Source organism: Amblyomma maculatum, chromosome 4, assembly GCF_055883805.1.
Source record: "Amblyomma maculatum isolate TAMU_Amacu chromosome 4, ASM5588380v1, whole genome shotgun sequence".
Lineage (NCBI taxonomy): Eukaryota > Metazoa > Arthropoda > Arachnida > Ixodida > Ixodidae > Amblyomma > Amblyomma maculatum.
In genome coordinates, this window is record NC_139347.1 from 19,752,117 (window position 1) to 19,774,544 (window position 22,428).

At 45.6% G+C, this 22,428-nt stretch overlaps 1 protein-coding gene across 2 annotated transcripts; it reads left to right on the forward strand.

Annotated features, from left to right (window-relative positions):
• The first annotated feature begins 71 nt into the window (after window positions 1–71).
• On the forward strand, window positions 72–21,531 carry mRpS14 (mitochondrial ribosomal protein S14). 2 transcript variants are annotated; one of them, XM_084600868.1, is made up of 4 exons: window positions 72–207; window positions 506–667; window positions 21,128–21,308; window positions 21,351–21,531. In XM_084600868.1, coding segments are annotated over exons 1-4 (408 nt in total). In that variant the 5' UTR covers window positions 72–144; the 3' UTR covers window positions 21,353–21,531. The 2 variants fall into 2 exon arrangements, with proteins under 2 accessions (XP_084456994.1, XP_084456993.1); XM_084600867.1 differs by having other exon boundaries at window positions 21,128–21,531.
• The last annotated feature ends 897 nt before the right edge of the window (window positions 21,532–22,428 follow it).

Consider the following 22,428-nt stretch of genomic DNA (forward strand, 5'->3'; position numbering starts at 1 on the left):
ATTATTATAATTTTTATTTTATTTTCAACTTAGTAAAAATTTTAATTATTTTGTATTATTTGACTGCGAACCTACATTCTTTTCATGTGATGGCGGCGTACTTGTCGCCCGTTTATTGATTCGACGTTCAGTTCATTTCTCAATATGGCATTGAATAAAGGCATCAATATCTTCAAATTTATGATAGGCGCCAGGTTACCGAGCCAGGCAAGTTCTGCATTTGTTTGCCTGACCTTTGTTTGTTTTTGTTTTTTTAATTGGCTGTATGGGCATAGTCGTACTTTGTCATTCCTCTCTACTTCACGTCGCATGATGCGTCTCGAGATTTGAGCATGCCCTTCACCGTAGCCTTCTCAGAAGAGGAGGCATTGTTTACTGCATTCTTGGCGTGGCGCTTCTCTAAATCGGCACCGGTTACCTAATCATCCCACTGTTGCAAGCGGCGTGCTTAGAGCACGTTGTGTACTGCGCGGCACGTGAAACTAACGCACGCTGCGCTTTGCAGAATGCCACGCCGTTGGGAGGGCTACTATCCTGTCGAAGCATGTACACCGACTGGCGAATGGCTCGAGATGCCAAGAGGAGAAGAGTGGTCAAAGAGTACGCACGCCTAAGGCTAAACATCAACTCTCTCAGGAAGAATGACATTCTGCCGAAAAGCTTGCAGGTACCGTTCGTTGCATTTGTCTGATACGCGCCTTTGTACTACCTGCCTGTGCTGTATTGTTTTGCTTGCGAACCGTTCATATTCTTTATGGTTTGCTGCCTACGCAGTGAAGTTTGTGTCGGCGTGTCATCCGCTGTATTTGCGTAGCAAATGCTTCACCGCCGTTTCATTTACTGAGGCTTATCTACAGAAGCCTTTCATGTTGAAAAAAAAAAAAAAAAAAGCAAGAGCATTGGGGCGTGACACCTCGTAGAAATGGCAAAGGTCGCCTCGCGGTTGAGGAGACGACACGATCGTATTTCGTAATAACTGATGTGATAGTGCATAGCACCCTCGTTTCTTTTATCCTTGGGAACACTTCGTAGCTGACGCTGCTCGCCACGTGAGACGAGGAGCTGCTGTTTCTGCTTGCTTTGCTGTTTGGAATTCGGCGCAGTCATCAGTGTTTCGCTTCAAAAACACCGTTTTATTGGGAATACGGCAGTGCCCGGCGAAAATTACAAAGCCGGCCCCATCAGATACGCCGCGTCCTTTTCATTGCGTTTCACTTGCTTGCAGTTCGGAAAACACGTGGGTGCCTTATCCAGAAAAAGGAAAATTATTCTCGGCGATGTAATTTGGCTAGCATTAATCATCCTTCCAACTGGGTATGCCTTTATCACTCAACACAGCCAGGTCATTTCGTTTGTTTTTTTCATACTCAGAACCAGAAACTGTTTACCATAGTCATTGTCATGACACACGACTTAAGTGCGCTATCAAACGGGGTAGGATAAAGGAGAAACACATGCCTTATTATGAACCAACCAGCTCTGCAGCCCTTGTATCCATTATTACCATTTTCCAAGTTTCGGCTTCCATGAGATGATCACAGAAAATAGTCGGGCCAGTGGTTCAGCAAACTAGTGTGCAATGTAACAGGACATTGTTATGAAGGCGCAGGTGCAGCACTGACTACGAACTGAGGAATTTACTGCTTGCTGGCAATAAATACTGGTAGGTGATCTAAAGGACGAATGAGTCATGTAGTTGTCATTTTGTCAATCCTGTTGTCTTTACTTGTCTAGGTAGCCAATTTTTATTTTTTTGTTAATGTCAGTAAAGGAGTGCTTGCATGTGTTGAATTGTTCTTATGTATGATATACGCTTCGTATATCTCGCACACGAGCTGCTGATTATCATTCTTCAGAATCTTGCATTGCCTAAATTGCGGAATGCGTTTTCACTTTGGCATGTGTCTGGCTAGCCTGCTACCATATTCAGTATCAATGTTGCTAACATGTTTCATTAAACAAATGTTGATGTGCAAATCTGATTTCCCAACGTAAGGTACTCCTTAAGATAAAGGAATCTCATTGACTACCTGAGTCGCTTTGAGACGTTAAATCCCACAAAGAAACAAACTCGTTGACTGTCACTGTCACAAGCTGCAGATTGTCTCTGTGCCTCACCTTGTAGCGATTTCTTTTTGAAGTACCTTGGTTAACATTTTGCACAACGTAGATAATTTGTAAGGAATAAATTCCTCAGTTGCTGGTCAGCGCTGTGTCTGTGTCTTTTTGACTTTGTTCTGTTACCCTACGTGCTGTTTTGCTATTCGGTCGTTTTAGCGACAGTGACGGTGGCGCGCGGCCTGTTTTTGAAGCAGCGAGCCGGTGGTCGCTCTTCGCGGCATGGGCGACCGCACTGGTTTGGAGCGTGGAGATGCGAGAAGAAATCTAATATTTTGCGATTGCGAGATGTGCAAATCAATAAACTGTTCGACAAAGCAAATATGTTGTTCCTGCCATAGCGCAAATGTGAAAAAGGCAGCGTTTTGGTTTGCTGGGCCGGTTTGTAAGACGTTTTAACTTGGCGACCCATGTGGATTCTGAGCGACATATTTTGTTGAGGCAAAAAGCTGCATCGTCAGTGCAATCATGCTCACGGATCGCATTAAATTTGGCCTTAATATCATGTAATCGTAGCTGCACGAAAGCGCTGCACTGTTTAAACACCAAGCTGATATGAAACGTATGGCGATATCTTTTAAGGTGGACGTGCAAAAGAGGGAGCCCTTTTTCTCGTTAATAACCGCCTATATTTCTTCACGCGCAGCTGTTCGTTACGGCTGTCGTTCAGATTTAGTTTATTCTGATTCATCACCTTGAGGTTAATTGAAAACAAAATTAAAAACGATGGATAAGATTTGTAAGTATGGCTTCCTGGCCATACCGCGTCTACGCAACAATATGAAATTCGCACATTTTTCAGATGTATTTTACTTTTTTCAACGGTGTGAGCAATGGGAGCGATATATTTGAAATGCACTAACTTTTAAGTTGTATTTTAATTTTTCAGACGGGATGAGCAGTGGGTCTGAACAAACGCAATCATTTCTTTGCAGATGTCCTCTCCCCACTTGATCGCGCGCCTTTCTTGCGGTAGTGCAAAGAACACACATCGAGTGTTAATTTCGGCTGTTTCACTAAGCTGAAGTAGCCATTTCGCTACTGTTTCGAACAGTTGCATACAACTGCTTCTTAGACTGCCTCATGATTTATGCTGAGGACAAACAAGCTGTTATATACACGGTATATGAGCACGTGAACAATATTTACACTCAATCGCCGCGCTGAAATATGCCATAAAATAAAATTTAAATATTGTAAAAACGGCCGCGTAAAGAGCTTGTCGGCCTTTAATGCGGCATGTTTGGTACATGCGGCAATGCTGAAAGAGTTTTCACTTGCGAGGTAGCGAATACATGCGCACTCATATTGACGAACATTTCAAACTAATGTAGCCAAACTCATAGGTAGCTTCATATTTATGTCTTATGACTTACTGCTGCTTATCTAAATGCCAAATCTCACACGAACGATGCCACAACATCGGGAAGCAAGCGCGCTTGTCAAAACATGCGCTATACGGCAGCGGCGCTATCACCGACTTAGCCGCCATGTCGTGCTGCCGCTGCACCACCTATAGGAGCTGGAACGACCGAATAGAAAAATGAGATGGGTCAGACCTACATGAGCTTAGCCTGCTGGAAGCAGAATTCTGTCATGTGTAGTTGCTCGTTATGTGTTCTTGTCTATTCTAACTGCCGAGACTCAAACATTCTCACGTCTCGCTGGGAAAAATGAACACTTCACTCGGCTTTACCCCTTTTTGCGCATTGACTGTATGCACATGTTAATTGCTCATGTTGCAACACTGCTGTGTGTGCACTTGGATCGAAATGTAAGATGTGGGAGCAGTGTCCTTCAAACCATGCTTGCACTGAGCTGAAGGGAGTTGACCTGAAGTTTTCGCAGCAGCTGCATGTGCTGCTGAGAGACTGAAAAGAAAGAACCACAGCAGAGCTGCGCTAGTCTTCAATAGGATACAGTATACATAGCCATGTCCGGGATTCTTGTCTTCAAGCTCTAAGCCAATCTCTTAGTCTCTTCATTGTCCACTACAACAAAGAAGTGACTGCTATAGTGAACCTGCGCTGGAGTTAGAATGGATGGAATAAAGGAGCGTCCCCTTTGAAACGGGGTGGTAGCAGTTGCTATCACGTTCATTTTTTCTCCCTATATCCTAATTATTATTTTAGGTTAGTTAACTATACATCATTCTATTTGTTGAATTTTTCTTTCTACATTACTAACATGTCACTTTCCTGCTTTTAAGCCACCAATCTTTCAGTCGTTTTTTGCTAGCTTCCACCGGAGGTTCATTCACCCGGCCACTGGTATCTCTAAACCCCAGAGCTTCAGGAAGAGTGACTGCGCCTGCATAGACTTCCGGATGGATACCATTACATTCAAGTATAATATGGTTAATTGTTTCTGTGGATTTACCACATACTGCAGATGTCATCTTCCTTGTTAAATTTCTTTTTGTAGCTGCGTGTTCTTGGTAGGGCGGCTTAGACTGCCGCGGCTGGAGGCGCTGAAGAGCATCTAATTTATCATGAAACCAAAGGCATGCTGCTGCGTTCAGAAGCACTCTGTTATGATAAAAAGATTGCTCTGTACTCAATTCCACTGCAGCTGTACAAAACACAGTGGCAGTATAATTCAGCTGAATTCAGGAGACTGAATGAGTACGAGGGATTGTTGAGCTTCTCGTTCGTGGCTTCGTGTGCCTACCATACGCATAAAGTTCTGTTTATTTGCTTTTATCATTTGCGCAACCTGATGAGAACGTGCTGTGAAGAGTGCCTTTTTGAAGTGGGCATGAGTGGGGCATTGCAAGATGGACTGCAACTACTGCAACTCAAAGTAAACAAAGGGTGAACGTAAGTGGCATCCTGATACGCATATTGCGATCATCTAGATGACAAACCAAGAGAGTTAACAACCTATCTGAATACGCATTATTTTGCCGGAATTGCGAAAAGTCTGTTAATGCCCTAACCAGCATGCTTTCAGACTTCTTCCTGCATTAAACTATCGCTACTCACCTAGTGACCCTTCAATGTATAATCGCACCTTTAAATGGTGCCTGCAGCAGTTTTCATCGTGTGCAAGGAACAAAGCATAGCAACTTTGCTTTTTCAAGATCGCACTGATATTTTTTTTATCAATCATCACCAATACTGACACCATCCTTCGATGCAGTTCATTCTTGGCTCTTAAGATAGAAACCGCGGATTTAGACTAAGGAGATTTATGGTATGGCATCTCTCCCGCGCGCTCTCACATTGTAGAGCACCGATAATTTTCGCCCAACATTTATGAACAGGAAAATTGCTGCCACTTAACTATTTACAGTGCTAGCAGTGTGAGCCTTTTAGATGCATGCTTCACAGCGGATCTTGGTATTATTCGCTTGCAATTGCTTTCGTTCGCTGTTGTAAATAAGCAATTGTCGAAACTGGAGGCACCATTTTAGTGAGCTAATTTTCTCATCATGAAGCTAGTTTAATCATAACTGTTCCTCAAAAGGGTAGCAGGTAAGTACTGCACATGCTAAATGCGCTTAACGCACACAGCATTCTCAAATCCTACTGACTGTTAATATAGCAGTGAGGTTGTTCTATTTTGCTGTGATGTATTTACCTTTCACTAGAGATGCCTCATCGCAGGTGAATCTTATTTGCTAGAAAGTGTGCCCGGAATTCGCGGTGCAGAGACGTTCCACTTTGCGAGTGCCACTCACTCCTGTGTTCTTAACCCCTTTTGGTCAGCAATGCTTGCATAAGCTTGTTTTTTGCCTTTGCGGTAATCATAGCACCATCCAGTTACCTATCGTTACAGCTTGCATCACTAATTAGAATAAGAGTGTGTTCTCTTTCTAACAGGTCACAATTAGAGTTCAAACGAAGTTTTCAAAAGCATTAAGGTAATGTCAGGTCACACATGTACATGCACACGTTCGCCATCTTTCTTTTCGTTTGTTTGTGTGAGGGGGGGGGGGGGACTTTTTTGTCTTTCCCAATAGGAAGTGCTGAGCCCCATACCTTGCTCCCTTTGTTCTAAATAATGTTTTTGTTTTTTTTTTTAATCACCATAGTTAGAGATGGGCTGAGGAGTGATCAAGTAACATTGTACCCTCAGTGATATTATTTCGAGCGATAACAGTTGCAGCCACTCGACACATAACTCTCTCCAAGATGGGCTGAGGAGTGATCAAGTAACATTGTACCCTCAGTGATATTATTTCGAGCGATAACAGTTGCAGCCACTCGACACGTAACTCTCTCCAAGTTGCAGCAAAAGCACGGTTTCCTGAATTCCTCAAAATTTGTTCGAAATTATGGTAATTGCATTAATATTGAAGACAAAAAGTTTTAGTGACTTTTCTTCATGTCGTAATATAAGATTGAAAATCGGCTTTATTGCAGTGCGCTGCTCCTAAACCAGAGTTTGCAATTTTTTAGTAAAACAAACACGGCAAGAAAAATTTATTTTTATTCACTCTCCTTAATAGTTGCGTAGATTTAGTAAGAAATAATGAACGACCAAGTCTTAATGATCAAGCAGCAGGGCTCCAAACTTGCAACTTTTTGAAATGGCAAAAGCAGCGTTTTCCACCTGTAGTGGTATACGATTTTTTCCATGAAAACTATGCTGTATCTTGCAAAACTAAAAAGCCCTTCACTTTATGTCAAGACATCTGCCCACCACATATAAGGATCTCATTAAAAACAAAAAATGGTCATGGGACCTTGATTACAGTTCTTATCTGAACACACCCATATATCTTCATCATCAGCCGGACTATACCCACTGCAGGGTGAAGGCCCCTCCCATTTTCCTCCAATTAACCCGGTCCTGTGCTGCTAGCTGCATCCGCTTGACCCCTGCAAGTTTCTTAATCTCATTCACCCGCCAAATTTTCTGCTGCCCCCTGCTACGCTTAAAGAATTTCATTCATCGGCCAAATTTTCTGCTGCCCCCTGCTACGCTTAGCTTCCCTTGGAATCCAAATGGTTACTCTTAGAGACCATGGGTTATCCTCTCTTCGAACTACATGTCCTGCCCATTCCTATTTCTTAATTTTGACTAGAATATGAGTAACTTGAGTTATTTCTCTGACCCACTCTGCACGCTTCCTCTCTCTTAACAATACACCTACCATTTTCTTCCGTGGCCCTCTGTGCTGTCCTCAGCATAAGTAGAACCCTTTTCGTTAACATCCATGTTTCAGCCCCATAGGTCAGTACCGGTAGTATGCAACTGTTATACACTTTCCTCTTGAGTAATACCAGTAAGCTGCTAGTTATGTTTGAGTACCTTCCAAATGCGCTCCATTCCAATCTTATTCTCCTAGTTATTTCCCTTTCGTGTTCCGGATCTGCAGTCACTACCTGCCCTAAGTAGACATATTTGCCTACCATTTCCAACGCTTCGCTACCTATTTTAAACTGCTGTTCCTTTCCCAAGCTGTTCAGCATTACCTTAGTATTCTTCAAGTTTATCTTTAGGCCTACCTTTCTGCTTCTCCTATCTGGATCATTTATTATTAGTTGCAGTTGGCCCCTGAGTTACTTAACAAGGCAATGTCATCAGTGAATCTCAGATTATTGAGATATTCTCCATCGACCCTGATGCCTAACTGCTCCCATTCCATTGCCTTTGAATACACTCTCTAAGCAAGCTGTAAATAGCACTGGGGAGGTCTCGTCTCCTTGCCTAACACCTTTCTTAATTGGAATTTTATCACTTTCTTTATGCAAAACTATAGTTGCTGTGCAGCCACTAGTATAGATATCTTCCAGTATTTTCACATATGGCTTACCTACCCCCTGATCCCTCAATGCCTGCATGACCGCTGAGGTTTCGGCCGAATCAAATGCTTTCTCGTAGGGGCTGGTTATATTCCGAGCACTTTTCTATCGCCTGGATTATAGTGTGGATAAGATCAATGGTAGAGTACCCTTTTCAAAAAACCTGCTTGATACTTTGGTTGATTAAAGTCTAAGGTTGTCCTGGTCCTATCAGCGATTACCTTGATAAATACCTTGTACGTGACTGATAGTAAGCTGATTGGTCTGTAATTTTTCAAGTCATTGGCATCCCCTTTCTTATCAATTAGGATAATGTTAGTGTTCTTCCATGGTTCCAGTTTCGTTGATGACACCAAACATTGCGTATACAGGGTGGCCAGGTTTTCTAGCACTATATCCCCTCCGTCCTTCAACAAATCTGTAGTTACCTCACTCTCCCCAGCTGCTTTCCCCCTTTTCATAGCTTCTACAGCTTTCTTAACCTCGTCTTTCGTTACTGGCGGAACGTCTGATTGCTCTTTATTACAGCCAATTTCATTCTTGTCCTGAATACAATGGCTACTGTAGAGGTTCGTATAGAACTCCTCAGCTACCTTGATTATCTTGTCAATGTTAGTAATGACATTGCCCGTTTTGTCTTTCAGTGCATGCATCTAATTTTTGCCTATGCCTAATTTTATCTTTACAGCTTTCAGGCTACGACTGTTCTTAGAGCATGCTCAATTTTCCCCATGTTATACTTTCTTATGTTGGCCACCTTGCGCCTATTGATTAGCTTTGATATCTCTGTCAGTTCTATCCGGTCTGTTGGGTTGGATGGAGGTTTTCATACTTTGGCATTTCTTAATCCAATCTTTCGTCTCCTTAAACAGCTTACCAGCATCCTCTCTAACAATTCGACTGCCTACTTCACATTCAGTAATGATATCTCTGAAATTATTGTTCATTGCTTCTAGGCAAAGGTCGGCTTTCTCGGATAGCACTGAGTATCCTACACACACAAACGCACACACACAGAGGATTTATTCAGTAAGCTTAATGTGCATTTGACTACTTATAATATTCTCCCTTGCATTGTTATAATCCTGGCTTGAGATAACATTCTGCAACCATTCCAGGTTATTATTTAATTTTCCACCTTTAACCGTTGGGCAAAGTGATGCCAAGCTCCTCATTCGCTCATATATATAGGCTGAAGCTTAGGGTTTGGCGTGGTTTCAGTTTTCAGCCAATAGCAGAAGATGGGAAAGTCATTTTTAATGCGAAAGCATTACTTCGCTATGTTCACAGATTTGTCTGCAGACCACGTTCGTAGACCGCGTCAGCAAAAAATTATGTCCGCAGCAGTTGTGAGTAATCAAGAAGTGCGAGAGGTTAATGAGGGGTGTCAATTGATAGAGGGGGACGTAATGTTGTGTCTGCAAATATATTTAGGCCAAAAAGTTAATTAGGTCATTAATTAGAGGCAGAACACGCTGAATCGTGTTCGCGGCAGTTGTGAGTAATTGAGAAGTGGTAGAGGTTAATGAGTGGTGTCAATCGATAGAGGGTGACATAATGTGTCCAAAAAAATGATTAGGCCAAAAGTTAATTAGGTAATTAATTAGAGGCAAAAATGTTAGAGTAAAGGCAAAAAATAGTATCAGCCTAATCATTTGATACATTTGAATGTATCAAATACTAAAATAGGTAATTAAATCAATCAGTTAAGATGACGTCAAGGATGCGACGTCACGCAACCTGAAGTCGAGCCAAAAAAGGGCATAAGAAGGGATTGGCGCGCAATTTCAAAGTACCAAAGACTAAAGTAGTCGATTAAGGTGATGTCAAGGATGTGACGTCACGCTACCGGAAGTAGAGCCGAAAAAGGGCATAGTTTTGAAAGTACCAAGGTCTAAAGTAGTTGATTAAGGCAGTCAATTAGGGTGATGTCAATGGTGTGACATCACGCAATCGGAAGTAGAGCCGAAAAAGGGCATAAGAAGGGATCGGCGCGCAATTTGTAATTACCAGAGACTACAATGGGTAAACAAGAAATGAATTAAGCAACTAGAAGTAACTAGAAGCAACCAATAGCAGTATCTGTGCTTTCGCATTACTCCAATGCAGATTCTGTAGTGCTCTTTATTTATTTTTTTTTTTTTGCATAATGACTAACTGTACCAACATTTATCATTTGCTGGATTTTGCAAAAAAAAATTCTCGCTAGCCTCCATTCCTGTCATTAACTGCAGCTTTTAAATTCCTCACAGTCATTAAAGGCTTCAACACATATTAGGATGTGAGGTTAGGTTGGTTTAGTTACCGGTTTCTACGTTTGCATTATTCTAGTTCCCTATACCACTGAAACGTGTTCGTGTGCCATTTCTGACATAACCTTCAGACTAGCAAGTCCGAAGATTTGCTTGTTGTCAAGTGGCAGATGTTTTCCTCCACTTGAGCCTCAACTTCATGAAAAGATCGTGCCACTGTTCTTATTATATTTGTTGGCAGTCGTGCCTTAACTATTCACCTTATCAACTAATGGCCAACGCTTTTCTTCCTTTTTTATTTTTGCGTAAGCCGAGCATGCTTATCCGAATCTGACCTTGGTTTCGAACAAATATCTCTCGGCACGTTCTTCTTTCCTTTTTTATTTTCTTTGTCGCGTGCCTTCGATACCTGACGCAGTGGAAGGTATTGAAGGCGACCGAGCACTGGACGGTTTATGAGTAACCTTAATGATAAACCGAGTCCATAACGCGCGTTGTCCACGTCTATAACTGGCCGTCAGAGCGCTTGGCGACTTCTATGGTCGGTATGCAGCGGCAGTAAGGTATTAGAGTACGGGCCGGCGCGTCTCAGCGCGGTTCCCAGAGTATCTTTTTTCATTTGTAACGTTTTTTCTGGTTCACGAAACAGGTTCAAGTGTGCCATCCGAAGTGGGGCGCATCTGCACGCAGTGCTATTCAAGCACGAGCGTCCGCCGGCGCAGGATTTTTTTTTTTTTTTTTTTTACACTTTTGTGTATCGCCTTTTGGGGCGAGCGGTCAAGCAGAAAGGGTGGAGTCCGCCGTCGCTTAGTTGCGCCGAATGCTTCAGCATTCGAAAGAACGCCCCAAGGGCGAGCTTTCCTTTTATTTTATTGGCAGTTGCTCGCTCAAGTGATGTTAGAACTGTCAGAATTTTAAATTAACGCCCGCTTGACGTCATTGTTGACGCGTGATAATTTTCGAGAATTTGTCTCGCATCTGCGCCCTTACTGCGGTTTTGCCGGTTAATCCGTAGTGTCGATTGACAGTTAAGCGGATTGCATTTTTTTTTTTTTTTTGAATGCGGCTCATCAGAAAAGAATAAATCGCTTGTCAGAACAAGGATACAGCGACGCTAGCAACAGCGTTGCATCGATCTGGTTCGGCGCCTGCCGGTTGTGTAACAATGCCTTCGGAGTGGCTTTACTAGTTCGATCGGTTTATCCCTCCCTGGCTTTCGGTCTCTGGATGCTACATAATTCCGTCCTCTCTTGGAGCAGCCGTATACGCGGCTTCCCATATATTCGAAGCGAGATGCGAGTGCTCGCGACATAGGGGCTGAGCTTTCCGCTCCGCACCTCGTTTTTAAAAGTGGATTTGCGCATTGCGTGGTCTCCCTGGGATGCCGTGTATACGAGGCGGTCGCGGGCCTACGCGTCAACTATAGGGGGTATTCACTGGCGCGCTGTGCGCGGTGCACTGTGGGTAACTGAGGCGCAGTCAGCCATTTTTGTGTCCACCGAACGAGCAGGGCGAACGTACGTATCAAGTAGTGCCGTGCGGTTCCACGAGTGGTGGCATCCGCCGCTATGGTTTATTGAGTTATCGTAAACAGTTGTAGCCGTGCACAGTGCAAGCAACGGAAGCTGAAGAGCTGCGCGAACGACCTCGACATTTTCCGGTTCTGAAAATACAGATGAACGACTCCGCCCAAACGAAAGAACTCACCGAGATGCGACGTCACGTATGGCTCGCACGGCTCAACCGCGCAAGTAGTACCATGAAAAATACGAAATATATGTCGAAAATCGGCTGGGCTGGAACCTTTCGGATGTTATCTGGCAGGGAGCTGTTGCCACAATCCGGGCATGGCTGCTTTTTTCGCACTCGCAAGTCATATTCCAGGTAAAAGAGCAGCACACCAACATGACAACATGCATCACAGTGTCCAGCCAGGCGCATGCAGTGCGCCGCCAACACCTCCTCGTCGTATTTTGTGACAATCCAAGCCCTCGGAAGGCTCGACAAACTCTGGCGTACCCGACTCATTTGATCCGAAGTCGGACGATCGCATCGTCTGTGTCGTCTGCGAAGCAATATTCGCTGAAGGAACGTAGGCGGGCAAAGTTGTTTTGCGGAAGGCTTAAAGAGCTTTATAAAATTATTTAGAAATAATAAGCGAAACTTAGTTTGGCAAAAAACAGCACGGTATTTGAAGAGATTTTTGCTGCAAAAATTCATTTCGTGTCTGCAACGCAACGAGGTGGGGCCACCGGCTCCATCGCTGTGGCAGCGGTTTCGTTTGCTTCGTTACCGTCACAGACGATGCAAACATCCGACTTCTTCTGATCGAATGAGGCAAGTACACCAAACAGGTTCTGTACAAAAAATACTGACTACAAAATGCTATTTCTGTGCTAATTTAAGCTAGAAGGACTCAGCGGTTTAGCTGGGATAAGTATTGTACGGCACGCATGCAACTGCGCAAAGCGCGAGTTCGTCTGCTTAAACCGCGGCTCAGCCGCTTGTAACGTAGTTGTGTTCTTCGAGTGGTGTGTAGCCTTTCAGTTGGTTTCTTGTGACGAAGTTCGTTCGTATAGCGCAATGAACACATGAATGTTGCACATATTTATGCGCGGCCGACGGTCGACGCTTACCGTGCTCAGCGCTCATCGACTGCAAATGGGTCGGTGCCGAATTTGTTTTTTTTTTTTTTTTTACAGGTCTCTGTCCGCATCACGCAGACGACAGATAATTCGAACTGTTACTCATGATGCCGAGTGAGTTTTGATTAAAAGGTGCTAGCATAAGGTAGAGCGGCACAGCAAACGGACGCACACCAGCTAACCTAAGCCGCCGACCATACTAGTCAGAACAGGACGCAAAGATGGCGTCGACTGCATACTGACGTCAGCTGTGACATCACGTGAATACCCCCTATAGCCACGCAGGCAGTAAAGTACGTAGTGGCAACGTTTGCCCTTGCTAAGGGAAGCTAAGCGAGCGGTAGTTGTATAGATGTTTGCACAATCACTGCAGGTGCGCGATCGCGTTCGAGATAGCGGGAAAATTGTGCGGCTGTCTACGGTGCATACCGGATGAATCCTGGTGCTTGCATGGTCCGGCTCCTGTGTTACGGTACTTACCGAGACAGGTTCACCACCGGAACGGCATATATGGTTTCTGATAAGCAGGACGTGACAAAAGGTGACCCGGGCGTCTGCATATAAAATTCAGTCGCAATTGTCATTCAAGACGGAGACGAAAATTTTCAATTGTGTTTTGATCTTTGTACGCATGGAAGCATGCGGCCTGACTTGGAGGGTGCGAATCACATGATGCACCATTAAACTGTCGGTAATGAACAGTTATGCTCGTTCGTCCTCGACGCGCTTCATATCTTGTATGCTGCCGCGGTGGCTAGCGTGTTCGGCTACTGGGCCGGAGTGGCTCATTATGCATCCATAGTTTCTTAACCTGAAGTAGAGACTTGCACTGGTAGCACTGCTCCAGCGTTGGTGTCCTATAGTTCGTGCCTGTGATGGCAGTGTGGTGTACAGATGGCCTCCCCCATTTTATTTCGGAGTGGATATTATCATTTATCCCTGGTGGTGCAGACAAAGCAAGGGAGGACAGAACAGGCTATGCTTTCTTTTTCTGTTTTAGGACTGAAAATGTTGTCATTGTGGCTGTGTTAATTCCTGGTGTTGAGAGAGGAGAGAAAGCTGGAGCATATTGTGATTAAACTGCAGCTGCTAAATATTAATGTGTGATAATGATAGCAACGAACAAACCAACCGAACGCCATCAGTAGATAAAAAGCTAACGAAAGTTAGCGTACGCAGCTTCATAGAGCCCCGCCGCCAAGTGCGCCTCCATTGAGCGGCCGTAGCCCCGCTCTGTGTGCAGGTCTGTAGCTCATATTTTTACTGAAATCTGGTGAATGGTGGGAAAAAAAAAATACATCAGCTTCAGGCCGCCACCGTCAACGCGAGATTCTTATAAAGACAACTTCAGCCACTGCCCTAAGCATCATGGATGGGTACACCGACTGCGGAACAACTTTTGGCCAAAAAAAAAAAAAAAAAAAATGAAGCGTCGTTTTGCAATCACAAATGTCTTAATATTTCAGTATGGTAGCTATAAGTTTCAGCAAACGAGCATGAAACCACCGGAGTGGCAACAATGATGTAGCCTCTTCTTTAATAGCGAGGAATTCACTTGACGTCATGCGCTAGGAGCGCTAGCGGCTGGTGGGCCGCCAGAGAAATGCAGAGCTATAGCAGACGATGCGATTGTTTTGTTCTCTGCGTAAATATGCGGCTCAGTGGATACGCACGAGATCTGCGTGGAGCAGAGAAAGGCCGATATCGTGAAAATGTCCGGCTTTGCAGCGACGTCGACGTGTACGACTCCGAGCGGTCAACGCCTTTGCGATTGATACGCCGAAACCATTCCGCTCTGTCTTTTGGCGAGCTCCTCAGTTTTTTATTGCACTGGTCGGGGTAACAACTTTGGGAATGAAAAAAAAATCGACCAGGGCAGCGCCACCCCCCCCCCCCCCCTCCTTTTTTTTTTTTTTTTTTTAGTGATTTAATACAGCACAGTTCACCATTGGTGTCACTCGGCAGCCGCACTGGATAACGTGGACATCGTACAAAGACCGCGAAAATGGTGCGCTAGTCCGTACCGCTTCACGCGCCGTCAACGACCATGGTATCCACTACCTGCTACCTTTTTCCGGCCCAGGCTGAAAGGAACCAATCACAGTTGAGAAATCCGACCTGGACTTGAACCATCCACCTTTAGAAGCTTATAAAACGCGCACCTGCAAAAGGTATTCAGTCTTCGCCACAAAGCAAGAATTCATAAAGCTATTCAATAGCACCGAAAATATCTGCGATCGAAACCGACATCCCTCCTTCCCTCTTGAATTCAGCGCACGCCGGCGAGCAAGAAAAAAAAAAAAAATTGTCGCGACGGCCAATTGCCCTCCGTCCCGCCCGGGTCACTTTGGGAGCCTGCAATGAGTGGGCGCACCCAAAAAGCCCCACTGACGTCATCGGGAAGGGAGCGCGTGGGGAGCTGTCGGCCTAATCGGTGGCGAGCGGCCGCCAGGAGCGCTTTAAAAAATTATTTGTAAATTATAAGTTCCCGCAGACTTTTATATTTGGCTCAAATACTCACAAACCTACACCACCTCTATGGATTTCTCGCGTTAAATTAGTATCGCTATTACCGTTTCAGAAGCCTTTTAACCAGAGCTGAGAAATTTCTTATATGGACTCACAAAAGCATCTCGTATTCTGCTTTTCGCTGGAACGGTATGTCGGTACACTTACGCAAGCAGAAAGAGCGTCTTCTGAATGAGGCATCTCAATAATGCCCTTCTGTGCGCCGGAAAGTGTCTCGCACCAGCTAGTGTTCCGGCCCATGATGCTTGGAGCGTCCATGGCGGCTGAAGCGCAGACAGAACAGCCAGAATCCACACTTTCCGCTGTTGTCTCAGGATAAAGTGCTGCGTCGCCAGATTTCCCTCTAGGAAAGAGTAATTGAAACTATGTATTTGCATCACCAGCCTGCCAGATATCTCGGAAGTCAGGGAAACTCTCGTCCTCTGACCTTTGAGAACTAAAAACTTTGGAGCGGCATTAGCTGGATTAGAAGTAGCTTTTTGGGCTACTGGCTTTTTAGAAACGCTACACTTAAATTGAAAGGCATACAACTGGAGGTACATATGTCGGCAGTTCGAACCCATATCCCTGGTGCCTTCAACAGGACTATACCATGATTGAGAAGCGAAATGGTACGACACCACCCTGAGCGTTGCACAAAGAACGCTTGCGTCACAATTATGATATACCAAATCGCGTTATGCTGCTACTATCGCTTCCCGCTCACTTCACTCGCGAGAAAAGTAAGGCTTTCTCCCTAAAAAGAAAAGACGAGATTCCGGCACGTCAATCAGGAGAAAAGGAAAGTGTGTCAGGCTGTCGGGAAATAACTGCATACTGTTTTTGTTGCATGAGTTTCTTTATTTCGTTTTTTTTTTCTCTCAGAAAAGAAAGGGCCATGTTCTAAATATAGAACATGGCCCACATAACACACAAAAAACCCTGTGTGCAGTTGGTCGAAATTGTTTTCTTCCTGCCTGAGCTGGGACGTTAAACCTCATAAACCAACCAACCAAGCAACCTTTGCCATGAGGGGAGGCACTGAGTTCCGGGATAGCGAGGGGGCTGAAACTTTGCATGCGGGGAATTTGGGCTTCGCTGTGAACCCGCCCCTAGTGCAAGAATCGGCGTTGCTTTCAACGGTCATTAATTGGTTGCTTTGGTGGGAGTGCCACTGTTGTGTGGGTGGCCGGAACGGTCGAAGTTCCACCGAAAGGACGCGTTGAGTTGAATGTTCTGCTAAATTACGCCAACGGGGGGGATTTCATCGAGCTGCAGAAGCCACGTAATCCCGCTTCGCAACCGTGGTCGTGTGTCTGGCCTTATGTAAGCTATATATGCGCTGCTTCCAATAATAGCTCAATTATTTGCGCGTTTTATTGGACAGCGAGCATGGTTACGCAAAAACGATCTCTCGCAGGCAGGTGGGACCCCTTTTCGGCGCAATTTTAACTAATGCCGCATGCAGCGTTATCGGCACCCGTGGGCGTCCGTTGTAAATTAGATAACGCCCTGCTGACGGTAATTATCTTTAGAGTTCAGAGAAAAAAAACAGTGGACTTAGTTGGATATATATCGTGCATGGAGCAGATAACTGACGCTCTTTAAGGCTGACACTGGTGGATACGATAGGGCAGGCAGCCGGCGCGGATCAGGAGGAGTGATTATTAGATTAGATTGGATTGACTGATTAGGACTCCTTTGGTGAGAGGGGCCTCTAATTTCGCAAAGTATACTTATTTACTCTTGGCTGATTGCGACATGTGATGGTTTTTGTAATTTGACGAAAGGCAGTCAAGTGCGGAGGGGACCACGCATGTGGTGCATCGATCGTGCTCTTGCCTGCGTATACGGTGAAAAAAAAAAAAATCTGAGCTTTGCGCAGTTTTTTTGCATGTTTTCTGCTGCAAGGGAACATTTGGCATCGGAGCCAGTTCACTGCGTCTTCACTGTCTGTCTTGTTGCTGCTTTCTATGCGAGAATGATTGGCGATTTCCTTCAAGTTCGTTTCCGAATGCATGTGCAGCTCTCCGTTACAGGCTATCTTAACCAAAATGAATGAAAAAATGTTTGAGGGCCGGGTCGTGTTGTAACGAATAGTTAACGTTGTGGCCATATAATTATGTCGTCTCATTATCAGGCAACAGCCGCGTTGCTTTTAGCAAATCTGGGAGTTGATGGTTGGAGGGGTCCATGTCTGACTTGATTAGTAATACGTTCCGGAGTCGAACTCTGGTGGTAACACACTTGCGCCGCGAGGAAATGATAGGTGCAGTTGCCATTTCTCTGGGTTGACGCCCGAAGCGCGGATTGCGGGGCACAATGGATGGAAGGGGGAGAGAATCGCGTCGTGCCTCGTATCCGTTTCGACCCCCGGTGTTTTTTTAACGTTCCCTGGCACCCCACAGCACGCGGGCGTTTGTTCACCTCCGTTCGAAGTTGCGATCTTCGTGGTTTGCACTGCGTACTTAATTGAGTTAGCGGTGGGAAGCGCTAGAGACTAGGTACAATGGGGGGGGGGGGGGGGGGGGTGAGCCCTGTTTCTCCCCCCTCTCGCTGCCGCACCGACTACCGCATGGACTGCAGCCTCAGTACTATGAAATCCTTGTAATCCCTGTGAAAAAAAAAATTAGCTGGGGTTAGCTTTAGTTAAGCCCAGTAGGTTGCGAAAGCAATAATATGGCTACGCTATAGTTCCGATGCCGTTCTTCATCTGTTTCCTGAACGCATCGTTGCCGCCTAGTTGCATTCCTACGTTCTTGATTGCTGAGTGAACACGTTGACAAAGAGTCTTCACTGTTCAAAGCGTCCATTACATTCCATTCGGAGTCGTCACCGGTTGAGGACGATTCAAGAGAGGCGCGACGCGCTCGTCTAGCTGCATCTTGAGCGCGCCGTCGAGCGAGACGCTGTTCCCGTTTTTCACCTGTCTCTGTAGCCCGCTGTCGCTTCCTGGCTTCATCCGGACGGGGTGATTTTTCTTTTTTTATCAGGATGCATAGCGAGTGCCTCAGCTGAGCAAGCGCGAGCATTTATTTCCTCCTCCTCCTCCTTTCAACTGCGAGGAAGAGGTGACAACAGCGCCTCCACTCGGTAGCAGCGTGCCGTGCCTACCATCCGCCGCCACCCAACGACTCTAGACGACTCGACTTGGTAGCCCATTTCTCGCAGCTGGTATGACGTCACTGTGACGTCATCTCATCCGCGGCGCGCCGTGCCTACCGACCGCCGCCGCCCTACGACTCGACTTGGTAGCCCATCTCTCGCAGCTGCTATGACGTCACAGCCATCTGGAGTCATTAAAGGTCAAACGTGCCCACCCACCGTGGCTACGCGAAGGGCTGGAAATGGGAGTAGTATTGCTTTCGCAATAAAAAAAAGATGGTCTGGCAGTTTATCTTGGAGATAATCACGCATTACCGTGCGCTAGCGTGGTTAGACCTGGTTTTGCATACTTTATATTGACTTTCCATGGTTTGCCTTTACTTGAACTGGCTTACCTCGGCATGTCTGACTTGCAAGGTACAAGGGGTTGATTATCTCGTAGAGCTGCTCAAGTTGACAGCTCCTGCCACTTCGCCCATGAGATGTCTCGTGACGTCACACTGCCTGCCAATCAATGCCCGGTCATATCTGCCAACAGGAATCACTACAAGTGAAGAATGTGCGATTATGTCTCTGTTTTTTCATACCGCGAATCAAGACATGATTGTGACGTCACAGCTATATCTCGGGTGTCGAAACCGAAACTGGTGAAAGAAAATTCAGTTATTTAGCGGTCGAGGCGAAAACTGCGTGCGGATCAATATACAGGAATGGCTTATGCATCATTAAGAAGAAAAATGCCATCAAAATTTGGTGTCTATGGTCCTTTAACGTCCGAAAGCGACTCATGGCTATGAGAGACTCCGTAGTGGAGGGGTCCGGAAATTTCGAACATAGTATTTTGACGCAGCCTTCCGATTGGCTGGCTGTGTGACATTATGGCATCATCGACTAATACCCGCGGTTGTGAAGTCATCGAGTTATGGCGCCGCATGAGGCGTTTCCGTCACAATGCCTGACAGCGAGTACAAGTCACATGACTAATGACTATAGCAATGACGGCGATTAGTAGTTATATTAATGATTATCATTAATTACTACTAATTGACCCAGCCGGGGTGGCGCAGTGGCTACGGCGCTCGACTGCTGTTCTCAGGGACGCGGGATCACATCCCGGCCTCGGCGGCCGCTTTTCGATGGAAGCGAAAAGTAAGGCGCCCGTCTGCTGTGCCATGTCAGTGCACGTTAAAGAACCCCAGGTGGTCGAAATTTCCGGAGTCCTCCACTACGGCGTCTCTCATAGCCTGAGTCGCTTTGTGACGTTAAACCCCACAAACCAAACCATACTACTATTATTATTATCACCTTTAAGGACTAGTGATTCTATTTCCAACTTCTTTATACCTTGTCTCACAGCCCACTTCCGGTCATGATTGCTGACGTCATATCCGGCGACACATTTTGCGGACACAGCATAGTCTAATAAGGCTTTCATCACAAGTCGCACGAGCGTGCATCGGTGGTCTATAGGGGTAGCGTGTCTGACTAGCGACTCATCTGTGAAAAGTTTGATTCGCATCTTATATTACACCTACTTCCTTTTCAACGACAGTAATATACATTTTTACATGCCACAATGATCGTGTTGCTACCTTATATCGCAATTTGTGAAATCAGTTTCGCATGACGTCAGGACGACCCTCTCGATAAATCCGGGTTTCCTCGGCACAACTGGGCTAATCAGTAGCGGTTTTTATTGCGATAGCAATACTGCTCCAGGTTTCGCCTCGTCGCGTAGCACCGGCCGTAGCCACGGTAAAAGGAGAACAACAACGCTCGGTCACCGGTAGCTAATGCTTTCGCTCCACATTCGGTTCAGCAGCATTGAACCCTTCTCATTTATATGTGGGCTGGTAGCTTACGCTCTCGCGTCATACTCTTAAAGGATGAGCTTAAGTGTCCCCAATAATGTAGCACCTGACACTGATACGACGTGATAGGGAATAATGTAGCAGGCAAAAGAAGCTTCCGCCGTTGTTATCGCAATTCAACTAGGGTTAACCAGATTTAAACCTCAACTAATTTTTTTTTAGGATGCACACACAAGTAGTAGACGACACAGGACGCGTGTTTGCGTCTTTAAAAAAACTGGTTCATAACTGAAGTTATCAAACCAATACCAACTCGCTTAACTCAATTAAGCGTCAACTACGCGTGAGTTACCGCTAACGAGTTAAAAAAAAAAAAAAGTGGCTGTCGTACCATCCTCTTCGCGCCGCCGGGTCGTGGCAATTAATATAGCACTTAATTTAACTCTGCATAGTGCTCAAAATAATATAAATTCTCGCAGCATCGCTCGACTTTGGTTTTGGTATTTGGTGGCGATTTATATGTACCATGATATGCATGCCCAATCTTGTTTTAAGACAGCTTCTTTATTCGCTTTTTAATACACAAACATATATCCCCTTGGTACGAAAACCGACATTGTTGCATCAGTGACACGAAATTCTTTTGACGTCGCTGCCCCGCTCTACGATTTCACAGTACATTAAGAATACAATGTTTACAGTGTAGTCACTGGTCACGAATGATGAAACAACGTACTGCGACCTGACAGTCACGATATGATACAGGATGACCCGTAGCATTAGCAATTCACAGAATAAGTACTGTAAGGTGCAAAGTCTATACAAACGTTATACTCGGTCATCGTGATGACTACACGTTATGGGTACAGTAGCATCACGCAGCAGTTATAAGGTCTATAGCTGCAAGTGCCATGTTGTTCTCTCCCCGTTCGCAGGAAGTGGCTGACAAGGAGATTGCGGCGCTCCCCCTGAACAGCTGCTATACCCGCATCCACGGTCGCTGCGTCATCACCTCGCGGGCGCGCAGCTTCGTGCGCCCCTGGCGGGTATCTCGCATCATGTTCCGCCATCTGGCCGACTACAACAACCTGTCCGGGGTGCAGAGGGCTATGTGGTAGCACCCATGTGGTAGCACCCATGTGGTAGCACCCATGTGGCAGCACCCATGTGGCTGCAGCTTGGTTGGTGCCAGTTATGGACAAGATTGTTTTCTCATCTTCATCGGATTCCTTGGAGAGCGCTACTGTGTCGCGCTGTGTTGCTTGCTGGGAGCTTTTGAGTAGTATTTTTTTTCTTTAGTCTAGACGAGGAGCAATAAAGAGCGAAGATTGTTATCATTTTTACTTGCTTGTTCATTACCCTCCAACAGGGACGCTCCAGCTCAAGAAAGGGGGGGGGGGGGGGTTACTCCTGGCCTTATGGGGCTGGGACTGGTAGGTCACTGCTTGCGGCTGGGGCTAGCCTGCCACCATATCTTTATCTGTTGTAGGCCGTCTTTGCACCCGCTACCGTTTTGATGGTGGACGACAGCTGTTGCGACGCGCGTCTTTCTCCCTCTCTTCTTTATTTTTTCTTCTGTATCGTATATGGCATTGTCCTCTCTTTTACGCTGTATTGTATCTCCTAAAGGGCTTGGAGCAACCTCTAGGGGAAAATGTGTTATGGTATCTCGGTGGCTGGCATCCCAGAACTCAAGGCCGCAGAATGTATTGGAATTCGGAAAAACTCTAATAGCCGAGGTACAAGCGTCGTAATCAAACGCTTTCGCAAATTTCCTCTTCATCTGTACCCTCTCCGAAGTATTCTTCGGATTAGTCTCCGCAAGGAGTACATCACACGCATATGTCGTAGCCCCGCTTTGCAAATTTATCTTGCCTTCCGGTACGCGAAGAATTTCCGGCGGCGCTGTGGGCGGTTTGTAACTCTTCCATCCGCTGTTTTCTATTAATGTTTATGCACACTGTTCGTCCCAGGGAGTGGGAAGTTCGCTGATGGCCATGCTGGTTCGACTGAAACGTTTGCCTGTAATTGTCTGCTGTGACTTTCGCGCTCAACACGATTGTCCATGCTGCAGTACGCAGAGACGCGCGTGGGGTCTCCAAATGGAGTTTGTAGGTTAGTAAACTGTTGGTGTGGTCTAACGTCCTGAAGCGACACATGGGTTATGAGGGGACACCGTAACATGCACTAGTTGACATCGCACGGCGTCTTGTCAGCACGGTAGCAGAAGAGCAGT